General features: G+C 55.7%; 3 protein-coding genes across 3 annotated transcripts; all 3 read left to right on the top strand.

The window, feature by feature from the left end:
- Positions 1-3,657: 3,657 nt before the first annotated feature.
- On the top strand, positions 3,658-5,725 carry VOLCADRAFT_33105 (uncharacterized protein; the record flags this gene model as incomplete). Its single annotated transcript, XM_002948784.1, has 4 exons — positions 3,658-3,776; positions 4,082-4,199; positions 4,883-5,083; positions 5,588-5,725. Coding segments are annotated over 4 exons (576 nt in total), but the record flags the coding sequence as incomplete, so codon positions are not given.
- An 851-nt stretch (positions 5,726-6,576) lies between these two features.
- Positions 6,577-10,439, top strand: VOLCADRAFT_73914 (uncharacterized protein). Its single transcript, XM_002948783.1, has 12 exons — positions 6,577-6,753; positions 6,823-6,880; positions 6,959-7,027; positions 7,116-7,227; positions 7,371-7,461; positions 7,725-7,790; positions 7,912-8,080; positions 8,220-8,332; positions 8,575-8,697; positions 8,822-9,001; positions 9,314-9,442; positions 9,663-10,439. The coding sequence occupies exons 1-12, from the start codon at positions 6,685-6,687 to the stop codon at positions 9,828-9,830; spliced, it is 1,347 nt and encodes a 448-aa protein (XP_002948829.1). The 5' UTR covers positions 6,577-6,684; the 3' UTR covers positions 9,831-10,439.
- A 1,322-nt stretch (positions 10,440-11,761) lies between these two features.
- Positions 11,762-18,094, top strand: VOLCADRAFT_89099 (uncharacterized protein; the record flags this gene model as incomplete). The annotated part of the gene is made up of 11 exons (XM_002948782.1): positions 11,762-11,959; positions 12,114-12,888; positions 13,773-13,809; positions 13,957-14,148; positions 14,502-14,614; positions 15,341-15,500; positions 15,933-16,026; positions 16,184-16,334; positions 16,555-16,789; positions 17,307-17,658; positions 17,999-18,094. 11 exons carry the CDS (start codon positions 11,762-11,764, stop codon positions 18,092-18,094), a joined length of 2,403 nt encoding a protein of 800 aa, XP_002948828.1.
- Positions 18,095-18,743: the final 649 nt, after the last annotated feature.

Here is an 18,743-nt window from a genome sequence, read left to right as displayed (position 1 = left end):
TAAGCAATAATGCGGGCAACTAAGTATTCGGTTGTCCTTTTGAGTGCTCGGCCATACTGCATGAGGGCTGCATGCAGATACGTAACTTTTCCCAAAACAGGCATATTCTGTATGCATCTTCCATATGTTACATTTCCACCTTCTAAGAAATTACTCCGAACTTGCCACCGAAGTTGGGGCTTGGCCTAGCCGCCTAGCCAATGCAATAGAGTCGTCCGTCATTGGCATCGCGGTCTTCAGCGCTGCAGCTGCTTAGCAACAAGTTATGCTGCCCCATCCACTTCTGGGACGCGCAGCGCCACCTGCGGGGAAGTGCCTGGCGGGATGGCTCGGTGCTCTGTCACACACACGGGCGCCGCGTCAACCAAGGTCTTCATCTGCGACAACACGTGAGCGAATGGTGTACGCGACAAGTGGATAGCCAAACGTTGTATTTTTTGGGTACGGGGACTGGGGTTACAGAAGCCCCGTCGTGTCGGACCCGGCCGTACCAGGGGTGTCGTCACGCTTGGCATGCTTAGGTGGTTTCAACAAAACGCACGCCTTTGGAGTCGCAAAGGGTATTCACTGAAAACAAAACGAATAATTCAATATTGAGCCCACTTCGGTGACACCCTGGAACGGACCTGAACGGACGGTGCTTACCGGATAGAGCTTACTAAGCTTACATGGGCTGATTTATAAAACAAGCCAAATATCAGATATGCGCATAGTTCAACGCGGCCCACATGGGCTGAATACAGCAGCCATGCAAAGCCTCTTTGCACCCTTTAACATACCCGTAAACAGGCCCGCATGGCCAGGCAGCGGACGGCCGCCGTACGTCACCATGGACGCATGCTACCTCCGAAGACGCCGCGGCGGCGACCTCAGGCGCGGGAGTGCCGTCGACCTCTTACGGTTCGATGGCCGCCGCCGACGGTCCTTGGACACCTGAATTCATACGGGAGAGGGTACGACAGCATGAGGCGGAGGAGGAGCGCACCGTGGCAGATCAGCTGACACAGCCATTCCGGGAGGACCCTGAGGTGGGTGGTATGCATGCTTGTCTGCTGCTGTGATTAGAGGATGAGAGACGGAACCCACGGAAGCCCTGCCCTCATGGGGAACGGAGGCAATGAAGCAGTCCGGCTGTTGTCAGCAAAGACGGCTTCCCGGTTATGGCGGCTGTCCAGCATCGCAGCTGCGTAAACTCTCCTAGCCAGGGGCGGTGGTGGAGGCCCCACAGGGAAACCCCTTGCCTGCTTTTCCTGAACTGCGCGAGCAGCTTTACCTGGTATACTGGTTGCCAGTCTCAGCAGCCGCCTACCAGTGAAAACCTTCGGTGCGTCACAGCCTCTGAGATAGCTGAGGGATGGGAATCACCGCAGCAGCAGGTAGCCACAAGCGATGCCTGCTGCGCCGATGAGCCTGACTGGGCATGGGTAGCGGCTGGGCCACGGGTCACGGGCAGCTAGCGGACCCCCTCACCCGCATTGCCGGCCAGGACACGCCCAACAGGGCCGCGTTGCCGCCGGGGCAGGCCGCGGTGCGCCGCCATTCGGTATTGTTTCCTGCTCTCATCCTCGAGTTGTTGCCTGAAATGCTTGTTACAATTCTCAGGCTCTATCAGCTTCTCAGTCCAGCTTCTCTGACCTTACGTGTGCGTGTTGTTACGATGCGGGGCCCTGGTCTGACCGCAGGGCCTGTACGACTACGTGGACCGAGCGTACGAGGAGGCGCAGATGCTGGTAGGGCCTGGCCGCCTAGCGTGTGCTTCGTGCATGCCGCTGCCATAGGCCTGGTGCGCCTGGCAGGGCTACAGTTGGAGAGCGTGACCACACGGCCCGTTGGCAGGGGCGCAGGGCACAGTTGCGGTGCGGGGCCTCCAGTGCGCTGCGGGTTTGCAGTTCGTGCTTTCCGCCTGGGAGGCCCAATGGCCCCGATGGTTTCGGAGCGGTTTAGCGCGGCGAGCAAGGAGCGGTGGCATAGAGCTTGTAAGGCCTTGGCAGGAAGGCAGCCAGGACTCACGCGAGCTAATGGAAAGGGGTTTTGGCACTGCTGCGCTTCATTGCTCTCAGAGTGCGGTTCCTTTGCTTGTGAAACTTATGGCGTTATGCGATGGCGTTGCTCTAATACCCGCTCGTGATCTTCTTGCCAGGCCACAAGCTGGTGACCGTGATTCCAGCTGTTGTGGAACACAGCGGACGAGTGGTTGTGTAGCCCAGGGATCCGTTTGATGGATTTGCCTTGTCCCCTGTCTGCAGGAGGAACTCGGTGGGGAGTCACCGTTGCCCAGCTACCCGCCTGCCGCTGCAAACGACATCATCGGCGTTGGCAGCTGGCGGTTGAAGGTGGGTGGTGCATGGGTCCATACGGCAATATGCAGTGGAAGGATGTTCTTCAGGAGCTTAAAATGAGGCACTTTCAAAAAAAAAGGTTTCACACGGGTCAGGTGGCTCGAATGCCCACCATGGCCTATCGTTGCATGATGGCTGCCGACATGATCCAGTCTGTTATGGTTGCATGCCAAGATGCTCCTGCGGCGTGTGCGTTCGCGTGGCGGGTTTTGTGGTGCGGACAGGCCCTGGCATACGTGCTACAAATTTTCTTACATACGACGTCAAAGTGTTTCTGGCAACGTAATTTTTCTCGCTTATCACTTTCGTGCGCTATACCGCCGCAGTCATATATGGATCCCGTCATTGAGTTCATGGTGTCGCGGATTGAAGGCTGTTGGCGGGAAATCCTGGATGAAGGTAAGTTTGCAGCACCAGCAGCGCAACTGCTGTTAATGGGCTTGGGGGTTGCTTCGGCCTAGGCTTGTCGTCCTACGGTGCCTCAGGTGTCGATCGATGCCCTGTGTTAGCTAACATCACACATAGTGACAGAAACGTCAATCCGTTTGGTTGCTCAATCAGACTTGCTCGATCCAAGCGCACGTTTCATCATCGTGGCTTCTTCTCCTTGGCTTTAGCCGTCGTCTGGCCGCCGCTGTCTCAGCCCGGCCCCAGTTTCACCCTGCACAACGTCGGAGCAGTGTACAGCTTGCACCTGCAGTGTACCCAAGCACCTATACAGCTGATAAATTGTTTTTATCGTCCCGCTTTTTCCTCCCAACCAGATTTGTGCTTGTATCCCCGGGACAAGTGGAAATCCGTCGGGTGGGATTTGGTAGACAGCGAGGATCCCAAGCGGGAGCTTGAAGGCTTCTCGTGGGCGGACATCCCGGACCCAGAGCAGGGCGCTGAGGGGTGAGCAGCATGTGACGCGGCGGGAGGGCGGGGCCTTGTGGGCGCGATGTGGCGGGAGAAGGAAGTTCAGCCGGAGGTGGAGAAGGTTGTGGTATGGTACGCCCGCCACGATACTGGGAGTTGCGCAAAACTCTCTTACAACCTGTCCCCGAGTTGATCGATACTACACCTGAACCTCGTCCCCATGAACAAGGATTCCGTTATGTGGTGTTTCCAGGGAAGCGTCCGACTGGAATGAGCGCGTCATATGTATCAGAATTTACTTAACATTTGTTAGGTAGTTCCATAGAAGTCGGGTTTTGGCCATTTGACTCGACGGAGGACGTTAGTGAAGCGCCACTCGCGACGCCCGAGCCCCTTCCAGCACGTGCAACGCATAGAATGACTCCATGTCCCACACACGTACACGCTGCGCAGCTACCCCCGGCTGCTGCTTGAGAACCGGGTGTACTGCAGCCGGGCGTTCCGCAAGTTGCACGTGGAGGTGGGCATTCGGCAAGACGGGCTACAGGTGCTGCATGTGGTGGTCTACCCGCGATACAAGTGAGAGCAGCAGCTTACCCTCTGCAGTCTAAGTTTTGCAGGGCTCGCAGTTCAGAGGGTTCAGAGGGTTTCAATTGGATGAAAGGCAAACGGGATTAGGGATATTGGGTTAGCGACGTTGGGGCTAGGGACGATGGGGTTAGGGACGGTGGGGTTAGGGACGGTGGGCTAGGAAGGAGTTAGGAAGGTTGGCTAGGGCGGGGCTTACGCAGGTATCTATTCGAAAGAGAGGGAAGGGAGGCGAGAATGTTTTCAGTAAGCAAAGGAGAAGGGTGTCCCTGATTTCCCAACCTTAATGCCCACAGCTACGATCTGCCCATCTTCGGACTTGACCTGGTCCTAGTCGACGGGCGCGTGACCTTGGCGATAGCGGACTGCTGCCCTGTGCGCCACGGCCTCAAGCTACCGCAACAGTACATGGAGGTGGGCTGGGCCTCTGGGCTTTCTCCTGTTAGAAGATAGCACCGCTTTTGTCATGGCGACTGTTTTAAGTCGCATGAACTGTCGTCGTGCTGTGGAAGTTTTATAGAGGTGAGAGAGGGATGGAAGGGCCAAACGAGTGCGGGTTTTCACCTCTCCACAGACCTCTAGCGGTTGGTATCCTCGCTGCGTTGGATTGTCAGCTCCAAGCTTTCTTCAGTGGCCAAGGAAATGGCCGCAGCCGCCGCCCGTCCGCATCAGCCGCGCCAGGGGCATCGGCCCATCCTGCCCATCCGATGCCGCGAGCATATCCATTCCTCCTTTTGCAAACGTTTCTCCGTCCACTGAATCGCATTTCCCGTTTTGTGGTCCTGGCCCCATTTTTATCCAAGTTGAGCGAGGCGGGTTGCTTAAGAAGCCCCCTTTTGGTCTTGTCCTCAACCTTTCCATAACTCGGTTGTCCAAAGCCAAGCAATAAAGCCACCAAATCAATAAAAGGCATCATGTAGCTCAATACACAGCGAGGCACCGCTCTGGTCTCAGCTTTTTTTCCCCGTACCGACACGGTTGGGCTTATCCCTCCACACGCTAGTCCCAGTTCCAGTTCGCTCACTTCCCGCTGCTTTTCTTGCCAGAAAGACATCGAAGCTGCACTGACGTTTTTTTCTATTTCGCCCACATTGTAGACAATGGTTCTCCTGCAGCGCACGTTCCTGGAGGGTCAGGACCCCGCCGCCCGCCGCATCCCGGATTGGGGCGCGGCCATCTTCTCGCAGCTAGTGCTGTGCATCACGCCCTCCACTCCGGAGGAGCTGGCAGCCTTTGCCAAGTACGCGGTGGCGCTTCACCGGGGGCACCTGATGCTCAGCCGCAATGCGGCACCCCTGGTGGCGGGGCCAGGGGACCGGCGTGGGGCAGCGAAGCTGCAGGAGCTCCTAGATGGGCAGAAGAGGTGAAGAATTGGGGTCAAAATGGAGCGCCGAGGGTACAGGGGAACAAATGCGTGTAGACACACGTAGGCCACTTAAGCACACGTGAATAGTGCAAATCCAGACGAGGGGGAACGGGCGCTGGATGGGGAATGCGCTGAGGGCTGGCCGGAGAAGATGGACGGGTAGCATTGGGGTGGGGCGTCGATTTCCGGTGCAGGAGGAAAAGGACAGAAAGGAGTTGAACACTACAGAAGTGTGAAATTGGATGGGGTTGGAGGAAAGAGTGGAATGTGGAGCTTGTGATGGGATTCGGGAAGGGGGGTTTAACGGTGCGCGGAAGAAAGTCGCCGAGAAACACCGAAGATTAGGACTCGATTGGAAACATACGCAAGGGCCGGTCAGCGGCTGTCGGAATGCAGTGGAGTTGCACCTCATCCGGTATTTTCTCCCCTAGCTAAGCTGTCTCCTACATCCGGCTGTTTATGTGCGTTCTGTCTTTTCCGCGCCAGGTTCTGTGATAATCAGCTCGCAAACAAGAAGACCCGCAGGGTGCTGGAGGCCGCGTTTGGGAAGGAGTGGGCAGACGAGTACATGAGCAAGGTGCGTCGCGGCGTCGGATACGGTGTATCGAGCCGGGCCTGCTTGTTGATTGGGCGTAGTGACCCAAAAGCATTCGGCCTTTGCCCGTCGCAACCAAAGTGGATCGTCGGCTATGCAAAGAGTGCGTCTGCGCTATAAACATTGTTGTCACGTATGGAACTCTGCAGCTCATGTTCGACTTTGACCCATCGTACGAGCCGCCGTTCGTCGACGAGACGTTGGATCGCTTGTACCAGATGCTGGACGAAAGCATTACACCCCAAGGCATGGGTAAGTGCATGAAGGGGGTTAGTTCCCCACTTTAGTACTTGGCAACTGGTTCGGCCCGTGCATTCATCAAAGGTACCGAGTGCATCACTAAATTGCGTGCTGCACACCTTATTCGCGCTGTGACTCCCCAGACAGTGGCTTACTTCTACCCCCTGTATCCATGCCCTACAAATGCCCGCAGCTGCCTACAACCAGGAGTTGGAAATGGCAGCCGAAGCCTCACGGGTATCCGAAACGCTCGATGCCGCTGCCTCCGGTCGGCCAGTGTCCCGGGATAAGCTCAACCTCGCCATGCAGTTTTTGTACGAGAGCGATCCAACTTTCCGTGCAGCCGTAGAAACGTTAACGGGTGGAAAGGAGGTAGGGCACCTCGCTGCATCGTTGACTTGTGACAAAGCTGAAAAGTCATCGTTTTATGTATGCAGATGCCATCGGACGAGGTGTTGACGGAGGAGTTTATTCAATTGCTCACATCCACAGGAGCCACGGAGGAGCTGCAAGGAATGACTTAGTACGGATGAAAATGAGTGAGCTTCCGCAATAGGCCGACATTTTGCCTAGCGTGTAAAGAACTTACGCATATTGTTGCCTGGTTTCTGGAAAGGATGCTTTGTGCCGAAACGGAAGCTACTGAAATCTAGACGCCAGACTTCTAACACCGGCTTTTCCTAGAGCAAAAGCGGCCCATGGCAGAAGGAAGAGATGAGGACATGAGACCATCAACTAGACAGCAAGGAGGCGCGTCGACTTCGCAGGTTGGCCTGGAGCCGCACACTTTCGCGTTGTGTCGGGCGTCCTTTGACAGTAACCGTTCGCTCGCGCAGCCTACCTTCGAGCCCGGCCAGAAAGCTACCTGTCTAGCAAGTTTTGATGGCCAGCAACGTGAGTCCTTAAACTGGACTGTGTATATATGGACTTTCCCGCTCTCTTGTGCCATCAGCCTTGGAACCCTTGCTGCAGATATGGTTGAGATTATTGACAGAAGAGTAGAACGGGGAGAGCTAATCTACTATGTACATTACACTGACCGTGAGTCGGAAGCTTGGAGATCTTGGTGGCGGGTGACAGCTTGGAAGTTCCAGCGTCCTGAATGCATAAAACCTGCAATGCTTTGCAGGGGATCGTCGTTTGGATGAATGGGTGACGGCCGATAGGCTTGCCGTGTGGGCTTTGACGCCTCGGCCAAGCCTAGCGCGCATTGACACGTTACCCACCGTTAGCCTTGGAGGGTAAGAGGGGTATGGTTTGCATTCCTGCAAGCCTCAAGTTGCCTAAGCCGCAAGTATACTTCATCAGGGCAGTAAGGATGCCAGTTTCCTTTAAGGCGCATAGCCGCATGCGTTTGGAGTCCTGAGTATTACCTCATCCACAGGGAACTGTTGTCGCCAACTGGCGATGTTAATAATTTGAAAGTCACGAGACGCCTTAAACGGAAGTACGAGGAAGCGCATCATCTGCCAGTCGTAAGTTGGCTTATGTGGTTGTGAGAAGCATGTATTATGTTAGCATGCCCCAACTTTCCCCTCCTTCCCGTCAGGATATGCTCGCTCTTCCGATACATAGGGGCATGGTCGGGAGTCGTCGAGTCGGGCTATTTTGTAGACTATTATTGGCAGAACATGGGGGAGTACTGGCGATATCCAGACATAGCCTAGAAAGCTGTTGGGCTTTCCAGCACGCCACTACTGGTGATTGAAGGATAAATGAACAACTGTTCTGTCTGCAGGATGAACACGGTGGCGACCATGGCCACGACAAGGAGCATCACCCTCCACGGGTTAAAAACATACAGGTGAGTCAACCAGAGACGGCCGGCTGGCGCAGAAGCGGGGTTCATTCGCTCGTTGGGTCCATCAGCTTTGCACAAAATAAAACCTCGTGGACACTTTGCCTTGCTTTCGGACCGTCAACAGGTCGTGGAATTTGGGCGGTACGAGATGGATACATGGTATTACTCTCCATATCCAGAGCCGTATGCGTCGGCGAATAAGCTGTACCTGTGCGAGTACACGCTTAAATACTTCCGGAAAAAGAAGACCCTGCTACGCCACTTGGCGAAGCTGGACATTCGGCATCCTCCAGGTATCGTGTCGTACCTGGCTTACGTACCCACGGTACTTGGTGGCATGGCACTTGTAGCGCTAAGATTAAGAACTAGTGATTAGCTTTCGCGGTACGGGGGGTTGTTTCTCGAAGAGTGCTTTTGTAAACCCCTGATTAGGCGACGAGATCTACCGGTCACCGCCGCCGCCGCCTGGGCAGCCCAACTACATCGGGGGAGCAGTCACGAAGCCACCGATTAGCGTCTTCGAAGTGGATGGCAAGAAAGCCAAGGTAGGGTTGATGACTGATGCGGGCATTTATCTGTTGGGTGTGCCGAGCTTGCTACCGACCTAAGGAATAGAGCTGACGGGCCAGAATCTCTGGTAAACTGGGGCTAGCCCCAGGCACGGCAGCTGCATTTGTGTAGGCTCTCATGGGGCGAACGGGGATTTGTCTTTCAATGGCCGCGTGGTCCGGTGCCACTTACCAGCCCTCGTCTCCCCTGTATTGTCTATGGTGGTATCTGTCTTCAGGTGTACTGCCAGAACTTGTGCCTGCTGTCCAAGCTGTTTCTTGACCACAAGACCCTCTACTACGACGTTGACCCGTTTCTCTTCTACGTCATGTGCGAGCGCGACCAGCACGGTTACCACATGGTGCGTGTGCTCGGATCCGCTGGATATTGCAATGGCGTTGGAGACGTCGCCATTTGACAGGTTACTCTTGCGACACCTAGTGACAAGCGTGAGCGTTTACCGGACGTGCATGGGCATGCTGCAGGTGGGGTACTTCAGCAAGGAGAAGAGCTGCATGGAGGACTACAACCTGGCCTGCATCCTGACGCTTCCCGCGTACCAACGCAAGGGCTATGGGAAATTCCTCATCGCCTTCGCGTACGAGCTGTCACGGCGAGAAGGTCGGGTTGGCACGCCCGAGCGGCCACTGTCGGATTTGGGCACGGTGAGTAGCCTTGTGCAGCATGTGCGCCTCCTTGCACGCACATCCATGGGGTTTTCAAGCACGAGGAAACTGCACTAGTATTCGATCATGTCTCATTGTCATACGTGGTAGCTTAGCCTTAGTCAAAAGCTCGAGTTATGGCTCAATTACAGTCTGTCCTTGTTGTCTTCGTGCTTTCCTGCTTCGGGCAAGCCCGTAATGTCCTTTCCCGTCCATGTCACATATGAACTCGGCCAGTCGCCAAAGGTTGTTGAGAATGTACATGACTTCCTGGATTGTTCTCGCTGAGGAAACGGTTTGGCTTGCTCGTAGGTGAGCTTCCGTAGCTACTGGACGCGCGTGCTGCTGGAGCAACTACGCAACGTCAAGGGTGACGTGTCCATCAAGGAGATGTCAGACGCGACCATGATCCGCGCGCAGGACATTGTGGAAACACTCCAGGTGCGCCGTTTGTGCCTGTCTGGTCTGATAAAGGCCTGTCTGCTCTGCTGCTGGAGGTATTCAAGTTTATTGCGACTATGATTGGGTATTTCTTCGGATTTGCAAGCTTCTGGCTTCACGCGGGTTACCCTGTTTGCTCTTATACAATCCCCTCGATCAGTAGCACGCTCGCGTTTTGCAGACTTTGCTAATGCCATGCTGCACTTGGTTTGTCCCCCAGAGCCTGGGCCTGATCAAGTACTGGAAGGGGACGCACCTGATCCACGCAGACCCACGGGTCGTGCAAGAGCACTGGGCGAAGTACGCGCACCAACGGGTCATCGAGGTGGACCCGGCCTGCTTGCATTGGCAACCGCTGCCTACGCCAACCGCACGGAAGCGGCCGTGAAACGGCTTATCAGTTGTATCTACGGAGGACAAACACAGATGGCACAGCTTTGTTGAGGGTAGTTTGCGGCGCGTTGTTTCAAGACCGAGAGTTGCGCCGTTGACTGGCACCTTAGCATGTTTAAGGTTAGGGCTTGTGACGGGGTGGATAATGAGCACACGTCAGAGTGGGGGCGCTGTACTGTGAGCTTGTGCTGCAAGGCGCCTGGTGATATGCTTAGTCCTGACTGACTTTACCTGTCAAGCGTGACAATTGACAATTACAGCAAACGAATGATGTGAACGCATGTATCCTGCGAGGACTTCACCCGCCACAGGAAACGTTGGCATCGCCTCAACTTTTCTGTCGTTGCGTCAAACGGCTACCCCCCACACACACACGTGCTCGGGAATGTGATGAATGCTTTGGGCTGACTGGTTGATGCATTAATGATGACTCCGTATGTATGACTTCGTAACCCATTCCCACGCCTGAAATGGCGGTGCTATACAGAAGATTAGCGTGGTGCCTTGACGCGTTTTTTGCCAAGTAGTGTAAATGTGGCACAAAGGTGGATGAAGTGGAATAAGATGTTCTCGGGTAGGTGATCCACGGGCTTTCGAATCTGATGCGGCCGCTCCATACATACGGAACAGGGCGACGGAGCAGGATAGTGTGTAAGGAAGTAATTTGCGCGAAGTCGGTTTGGGATTATGCGCCCAGGCTGCCTGCCCGCCAGCATTTCTGTTGGTGTTGTGGGTGTCCGCACAACTACGCTAGAGAGCTTGCTTGTACACCTATCTTACTCACCTACACAGTATGACAAGCCCGGACGAACTGGGGCAAGGGCGTGCAAGTTTCAATGCCTAGTGCACAAGCGATTGACGTGTGCCAACAGCTAAGGTCTGCTTTAAAGTGTTTGGACGGCAAACAAGGAAGAATCATATGCAAGACTTGAAGGTCAGCTACCGACGCCCTGGAAGGGGTCGTTAGGGATGGTAAGAGCAAGTGTAAGACTAGGAACTTTAGGAGGGCTGGGAGGGGGCGGTTGCAGGAGGACAATCTAGGAGGCTTGAGCGGTAGGAGTGCAAGGATTGGGGGAAGACCGCGGGTTCTTCCACCGTTTCACAACTAGTGTGAGGGGTAGGAATTCCATTTGCATCCTGTAGGGAGGCCAGTTCCTCGACGACGACGGCATCAATTTGCCAGAGCGCCCTCGCCAAGCTCCGCCAGCTCACTAATAGTGTTTTCTCGTTGCAATGCTGTAATGCTCGGGAACAGAGATCCGGTTTCCACTTATTCGCTGCTAGCTGCAGCATCGGCTCTAATAATGACTTATAACCACAAGCTGGCGTTATCTGCGAGTCACGCTTCATGATATGCCAGTCTATCAAAGTCGGCTTTAAGTCCAGTCGGTGTACGGTACTGCAGCATGCAAGTATGATTTGGAAATGATGTGCATGAGGTAAATCAAACACCCCTGTGATATTTGCGCGAAAATGTCGTTTCCTATGCGTTAGAGATCGCCTAGAGAAGATATAAAAGGTTTCTAAATATGCAACTGCTTACGTAATACTGGTGCAACATCCCTATGCAACTTTTAGGAGACAAGTATGACAAATCTCTTCCTTTATTTAGCTCTGGCTTTGGTCACTTGCTTTCGTATGAGTCGCTTAGTTGCAGGCGATCCTGTTAATGACTTAAGAGACCAGAAACAACTTCCTCCACCCCTCACGCTCGGCGTCCAGTACGTCCGGCTCTTTGCCAATGCGCCGGTTCATGGGCAGGAGAAAGAAATCTTATTAAATGTTTGGCTGCGGCGTATCTCGCGAGATGGAGGAGGGGAGGGAGCGCCTAGCGCTTTCTTGCTACCGACTCAAACCGATGCTGTTGAGGGTTTTGCCTGGGCAGATGATTTGGGCAACCTTGAAAATAACAAATTTGGCATAATGATGACCACAGTAGATGCCCACACGTGGAGACCCCGACTGCAGCTGCAAGTATGGGACAGCGACGTCGTCGTCTCGGCCACTCATCACCCGGCGCTGTTTGGGCCAGGCGGAAAACCACTCCAGCCACCTTGGTCGCATCTTCGGCCGTTCTTCTTCACCTTTCCACTTGACTCCGCTTCATCTGCGAGCTGCTTTAAGGTACGCACCTCCTGTGGGATTGGTCATGCTACAAGATTGTTTCTCGAAAACGCGCACCAAGCTTCTTAGGGCCTGGAGCATGGACAGAAGAGACGCACGGGGACAAGAACCCACCGACAACTCAACCCCCTTTTCGCATGGCGCATTGCTGCAGGTGTACGAAGAGTCGCACCCCGACATCAAGGCGCCATTCTGCCTTCCCATCTCATCCGCTGGCCTATGCAGTCGGCTGGCGCCCGATAGTTCTTTCTCTCCTTCGAATCCCGCCCTGTGGACGGTGATGGTGCCCTTTCGCAGCTGGGGACTCAACGGCTCGCAGTGGGAGCGCTACAGCGAGCGCGTAGCCCAACGGCTGGAGCATTACATGACCCACCTGCGCGCCATCGGCGCCACAGGCCTGCTGCTATACGCTGACCACTTCAGCAGCCAGGCACTATCGCGCTATCCTGGGGTGCAGCGGATGCTGCTGGATGGCACGTTGATGTTTGTGGAATGGGAATTCCACGAAAGGCTGCAGTACAATTCGGATCAGGCCCTGATATATAGCCATGCCTTGCTAGGGCTGTCATCCTGCGGCTCCAACCTTTGGTTGCAACCTGTGGACGTGGACGAGCTGCTTTATTCCCCGGACGGCAAGCCTTGGCCCGAGATGTTTGACTGCTTGACAAAACCTTATGCCAGCAATCCTCCCGGCGTCATCCGGCTGACCCGAATTAATATAATCGCGTCCACTGTTGGAGCGCAGAATGAATCAGCAATATGGTACTCGGCTCCGGATGCAGATGGGAGGCATCCGCTCCTGCTTTATGACAAGGTTTCTAAGCTGCCGTTTGCAGTTAATATTGGCAAGTACATCGCCTGTCCGGCTCGCCGCATCGTTGCAGTGTGGATGCACACCGCCCTGCCCCTCCATGGTACTTTCCGTGAAGGTAAAGCGAGCTGCGCTTTTTACCTCCACGTCCCTAATTACTGGGTTCCAAGGGAAAACGACAGTGATGCCAAATATGAGCGCTTCAGCGACCGGATCCGCATACCTCACTGACATCAACTGCGAAATCAGCGCAAATAGGCTATAAATAAGAGTGTGAGATAGGAGGGTGGGAATTCGCCATCGCAAGATGTGGCTGGGCACCGGAGAGGGTCCCTGTCGGGGATGTTTGCGCTAGATGCCGCTGGTGTGGTGAAGATGCGGCTGGCGGGGCCTGGCAGAGGGTGCCTCCAGTCAGTTAAGGGGGCGATGTCCGTTAGGTAAAATTTGGCCTGGCGGATGTGCATATCTGAGTCAGTTGGAATGGCGCGCTGTCCGTTAGCTAGGATTGGCCTCGCGGGGGTTTAAGTGCTACGCTGCTGTCTTAAGACTCCACTACGCCTTGTCGATTACGCGGAACGTGGGCCTCCCTAAGTTCCGTTGGCTCGTGTCGTGGAAACTACTGTAACAGAACGGTCACGACCTCAGAACCCCCTTAACCGCCATTTAGGTTGCCTTAGTTTTATACCAAGTTAGCATTCAGCATGAAATTTCGGATCAATCTGGGGTCTCGGGACAAAAAATGCACCTCGGGGGCACTTAATTCTTAATAATAAAAAGTGTTGGAAGTGCCGCTGGTATCCACAAATGGCCTTCAATCCAAGCACAAAAGCATCAAAAGAGGCGTTTGTGACTGGCCTGGGGGGAACCTCCAAATTGGAAATCTTCGTTCTTGTCGCCACCTTGTCCTTAAGCATCGTAGTTTGTAAGCATTCGCTTGATACTTTAAATTTTTGCACCTTGCAAATGCATTAACTCACTTTCGGCTTTCGGCTTTACTGGCAGGCGAACACACAAAGTCAAGGAAGCACCCGGACAGAGGGTAAGCAAAAGGGGCGAAGCATCTATACATAAGGCAGATCAGAAAATTGTCATACCGCCATCGTCTTACGAGCTCCACCTTTGCGAAAGTCCTAACCGTTGCAACGGTGACATGCGCACCTTGTACGGGTCGCCCCCTCGCGCGCAGGCTTGCGCTGGAGCTGCTGCTGATCATTTGCCCGCAGATTCTTATCTGCACATCGGCCCTGCCGTTATGGCCGACGTTAGCGGTCTTGGTGTTGGCTGCCTCAATCTGTTATCTGCGGGACTCCAAGCATCCTCGCCACGCAGCATGCCAGGACCTGCCGGGCGTGGACGACATCGCAGGCCGCAGGAAAAGGTAAAAGAAACAAATCTTCCTCCACATACATGCGCGCACGCGTGTATGCAGGTTACAACAGCGAATAAGCTACTTCTCACTGTGCGACACTCGGGTCGCGATTTGAACAACCCAGCATGCTACAGGCCCAATTTCCCCCGAAGCCCATGTCGTCTCCTCATCCACATGCGGACTCCTCGGTTCCAACTCCCCTTCATCTTTTCCCACACTCTCCTTCCTTCAGCTGTGTGTCCAGTGCCTCACCCAACACCATCTGGTTCTGAGCCCTGTCCGGGTGGGGTTTTCTTCCACTCTCTTCCTCCGCCTTCCTTTACTCAGCTCCGCTCCGCTCCCCCGCCGCATCCCCCTCTCAGCTTTATAGGCATCTTCCGCGGGGCCCTCATGGCGGCCACCTGCCTCTGCATCCTGGCTGTCGATTTTCGCGCCTTTCCCCGCCGTTACGCCAAGACAGAGGTGTACGGGACAGGTACGGCACACGACACACGGCACGGCCCGTACGAACTTGGATGCAAGGGATCCCCCATGAGTGCTCCTGCCGGCCCGGTTGGTAGCGGCTACTTGTGGCCGCATCGCGGTGGCCTGGGAGTTGCAGTCCGGGAGGTTTGGAGCCGAGTGAATGCTGCCTGGGTAGTGTCTGTCAGGATGCGGTATGTGTGCTTGCGCTTGCATATGCATGCATGCATACATACAGACATACAGAAATACAGAAATACAGAAATACATACACACATACGCATTAAGAGGATTCTTGTATGGCCAGCTTTCTAAGCCTTCCGAAGCCGCTGCCTACCGCAGGTCGGCGGGCCATTGCATAACCCAACACACACATCCCTAAGCCTCACCGGTAGTCCAGGCCCGGTTTGGCCGAATCACAGCCCTTGGGGTCGTTGCGGTCTGTGTATTCCCTTGGTGTCTGGGGCTCGCTGTAATACCCACTGCTACAAGTAGCCCGAGAAAGGAGTTCATCTGACCGCTCAATGCGCCTTAACAACAAGCTGCTACTGTTGGTTTGGAAGGTAGGCTTAGCAACCCAAAAGCAAGATCCAACTGCACTAACGCCCAACGGTAACAGAACCCGCCGAAAAGACCTGAGCACACGGGAAGTTCGAAATACCCCTACACCCCTGAAGCCCGAACACGGTACCCACTTCCCCCCCCATCGTCCCCTTATCGGACGCGGGCCCCCCATCAGGTTACATGGACGTCGGCGTCGGCGGTGTCGTACTGACGGCGGGTTTAGTCAGCCCAGCGGGCCTGCCGGCGGACGACGGCGGCGACGAAGCTGGCGGCCGTGCCGGGAAGAGTGAAAATGGTTCCCAGCCGCGAAGACGGAAGCACCAGCAGCAGCCGCTGTAAGTCCCGGTGGGCTGTCGCCTGTAGGAGCTTTTTCTGATCTGATTCGTTTGTCGTACGCGCTCATGCAGTTCTACTACTGAACGGACCTACTGATTAATTAATGTCTTACTGCGGTTGCTGATGATGGTGTTGGTGTTGATGCTGCGCCTGTTGGTATTAGTTTTGTTTGTTGCGAGGTAAGCTGTGTTGAAGACGAAGGCAAATGTGCAATACCCTTAGAGCAACGCCGGGTCTTTGTATGCTCGATCCCTAAGTGCAACGTCTCGCTGGGCGAGTTTTTCTTCCCCGTTACGCTCGCAATGTGTTGCTCCCAATGACACATCTTCATGCCATGCCGTGCCGTGCCATGTCATGCCAGCTTTTTGTAACGGATTCACCTGCCAGCTTCACCGTGCCGTAGTCCTGGCGCGCCATGCGTATTCCCGCAGCGGCCGGCGGCTGCTGAGCGGGCTGAGGGGCGCCGCCGCCTGCTGGGTGCTGGGACTTGCCCGGCTGCTCACCACACGGGCGGTGGAATACCAGGTAGGGCAAGTACTCGGAGTGACGGTGGGTGGCGGTAAGCAGCTGTGGCGGTAATCAGCACGACAGATGCGTACCGTTGTACTTTACCGGCCGGGCAATCCCGTCTGGGACCCAAAACCACACGCAGCCCCCACGCTACCTCCCGCCGGGCCCCCAGGAGCATGTGGGTGAGTACGGCGTGCACTGGAACTTCTTCGACACTATAGCGGTGGTGGCGCTGTTGGGCCGCGCGGTGGCGCTGCCGCCCGAGCTGTTGGCTCCTGCGGCGATCGTCGTCACGGCGGGGCACCAAGCTGTGCTGAGCCTAGGTGGGTGCATGCACCGGTAGCCTCCATTAGCACTCCATGAGCGCTCCTTTACCTCGAGCCGTCACGAAGTTATCCTGGCCAAGCGCCGAGCCCCAAACTCCATCGGCCTTGGTTAGGAGGACCGTAACACCCTTGGGGAGCCCCTCCCCTTGTGTGTATGTGTGTGTGTGTATGTGTATGTTTTGAGACTTGATGGCTGACTGATCGCGTCCGCCTGCAGGCGGCTTCGGTCCGTGGGTTCTGTCGGCCGAGCGCGGCACCGACCTGCTGAGCCTGAACAAGGAGGGCATCGTGTCCTGTTTAGGCTTCTGGGCTCTGTACCTGTGGGGTGCGGCACTGGCGCACGCTTTCCACGTCTCCGTGCAGCCCGCTATACGGCACTTGCGAAAACGACATGAAGAGTCGCGGGACGAGAAGCACGGTGGTGCTACCGCAGCTTCAACGCTTGTGCGGTGGTGTGTGCAACTCGTTCTGTTGGACGGGCTTATGTGGGTTGCGGTGGCGGCGCTGGAAGCAGTGGAGCCCGTCTCCCGAAGGCGAGTATGATGAGTAAAAAGCTGTATGTTGCTACGGCTGTACGGCTGTTTTCTCAATCCATGAGGGAGGTTGTAAGAACCAATGTATGTGCTGACGGAGGAGGCGGGTGCGTGCTGCTAATGAATGAATGTAAGCGTTGAGTTCTGGGTGTTGATCGGCCAGGTTTAACCTCGGCATCGAGTAGAGTGAAGGGTGAAGGGGTTGTCCTGTCCTTTCCTGCCCAACCCTTATGCCTGATGCATCCTGCCGCTGTGCCTTTCGGGCCTTCGCGTCCGTTTACAGTTTGATGTGCTCAGTGTGCCACATCCCTGTACGACCGGTTACGTGAGCTGCGATGTGTGTCCGCCGTCCCCTTCACTACACCGCCTCGCATCACGCCAGGCCGTATTGCACGGCCTCAACGTGCAATACACATACGTACATACATGCACGCAGGTCCTGCAATGCGGCCTATATCATGTGGATCGTGGCGCAATGCCTGGCGGGCATGTTGCCACTGGCGTTGTGGCAAGCGCTGGCTACTGCAGCCGCCGCCTCCACCGCCTCGTCGGCTAGTGAAGACGGAAGCTGCCGTCCCGGTCCCGCGCCCGTCCCTTGCCCCGGCGATGATGATGGTCTTGGTTCAAAGGGCGGCAACGTTGAACGCGGCAGCGGAGGCGCAGGCAACGTGGCAGCCACTGTGCCGCGAGGAACAGTGAATTGCCAGTCAGCCGCGTCACGGGCCGCTTCCGCATGTCAGCTAGGCGCTCGAGGGGAGCTGGGCAAGTGGGGACCCCGCGTGCTGCAGGTGGGTTCGGGGGGAGGGGGAAAGTTGGAGTTGGGTTGGAGGGAGGGCGGGAAGCCGGACGGAACCCGGGGGGTGGATTGTTCAGGGTAATTAGTCGAAAGACATTCGCGCGTGAGGGGGGAGACACGTACGATGGGTAGCTCGGTCCTCACATCCAGCAAGCTTCCGGAGCGCCGCAGCAGCATCGATCGGCGGAAGCGGCACCTACGAAGCCCACTTTGGCTATCGTTCCCTTTGCCGTCGTCCTCTCGCCTTCCTTTGGGCTGTTGGCATGCGGTCCATGTTTCGAGTCGGCGCTGTCTCGAATCAGAGCGTAACCTTCCCAACCGACATCCTGCAGGCCATCAACTCCAACCAGTTGGCCATCTTCCTGGCCGCTAACCTGATGACTGGGGCCGTGAACCTGAGCTGCGACACGTTGCAAGTAGGTGGATAGGTTGGGGGGAGTACGACACGCTCCTGCGGTGGATGGCACCATCGGGATGTATCCGCCGGCCGGGCACGAGTGTTACTGTCAAAACTGGAGATTCCAGGGCCGGCCCAACAAATATCTTAAAAGCCCCTATATACTAGTTCCGCTTGCGCCTGGCCACACCCGTCCTTTCAGCCCAGAAAAAAGTTTCGGAGGGTTGGATCCTGCCAAAACGACCTCGCTCTGGACCTCGTGCATTGCGTGACATGGCGCTATCTTGTCCCTAGCCCTCATGTAGATGGTTTTTTCCTCTTCTTTACCTTCCTCCACCTTCCGCAATTCATCTCCACTCGTGCAACGCATTACAGATCGAGGACTGGCCTGCGCGGGTGCTGCTGGGTGGGTGGGTGGCTCATGCAGGGAGGGACAGCTGCGTGCAGGAGGGGGGCATCATGTAGAGGATGCGAAGGATGCGGTATCAGACGGGTCAACCCAGGAGATGTTTGTTTAGGAACAGGAGACCACACCAGGGGGAAGGTTGGGCCTCGAGCTCACGCCGCTGTATATCCTGGCCATAAGACACAACTTCCTGAGGATGCATCGTACTGGGGGGTGGATATGCACATATCAGCTCCGCCGGTCCCTGCGCACCTTCGCCAGGCCTTCATGCATG

This window comes from Volvox carteri, assembly GCF_000143455.1.
Source record: "Volvox carteri f. nagariensis unplaced genomic scaffold VOLCAscaffold_11, whole genome shotgun sequence".
NCBI lineage: Eukaryota > Viridiplantae > Chlorophyta > Chlorophyceae > Chlamydomonadales > Volvocaceae > Volvox > Volvox carteri.
Note: the sequence above shows the minus strand (reverse complement) of the source record. Positions and strands in the feature narration are given on the sequence as shown.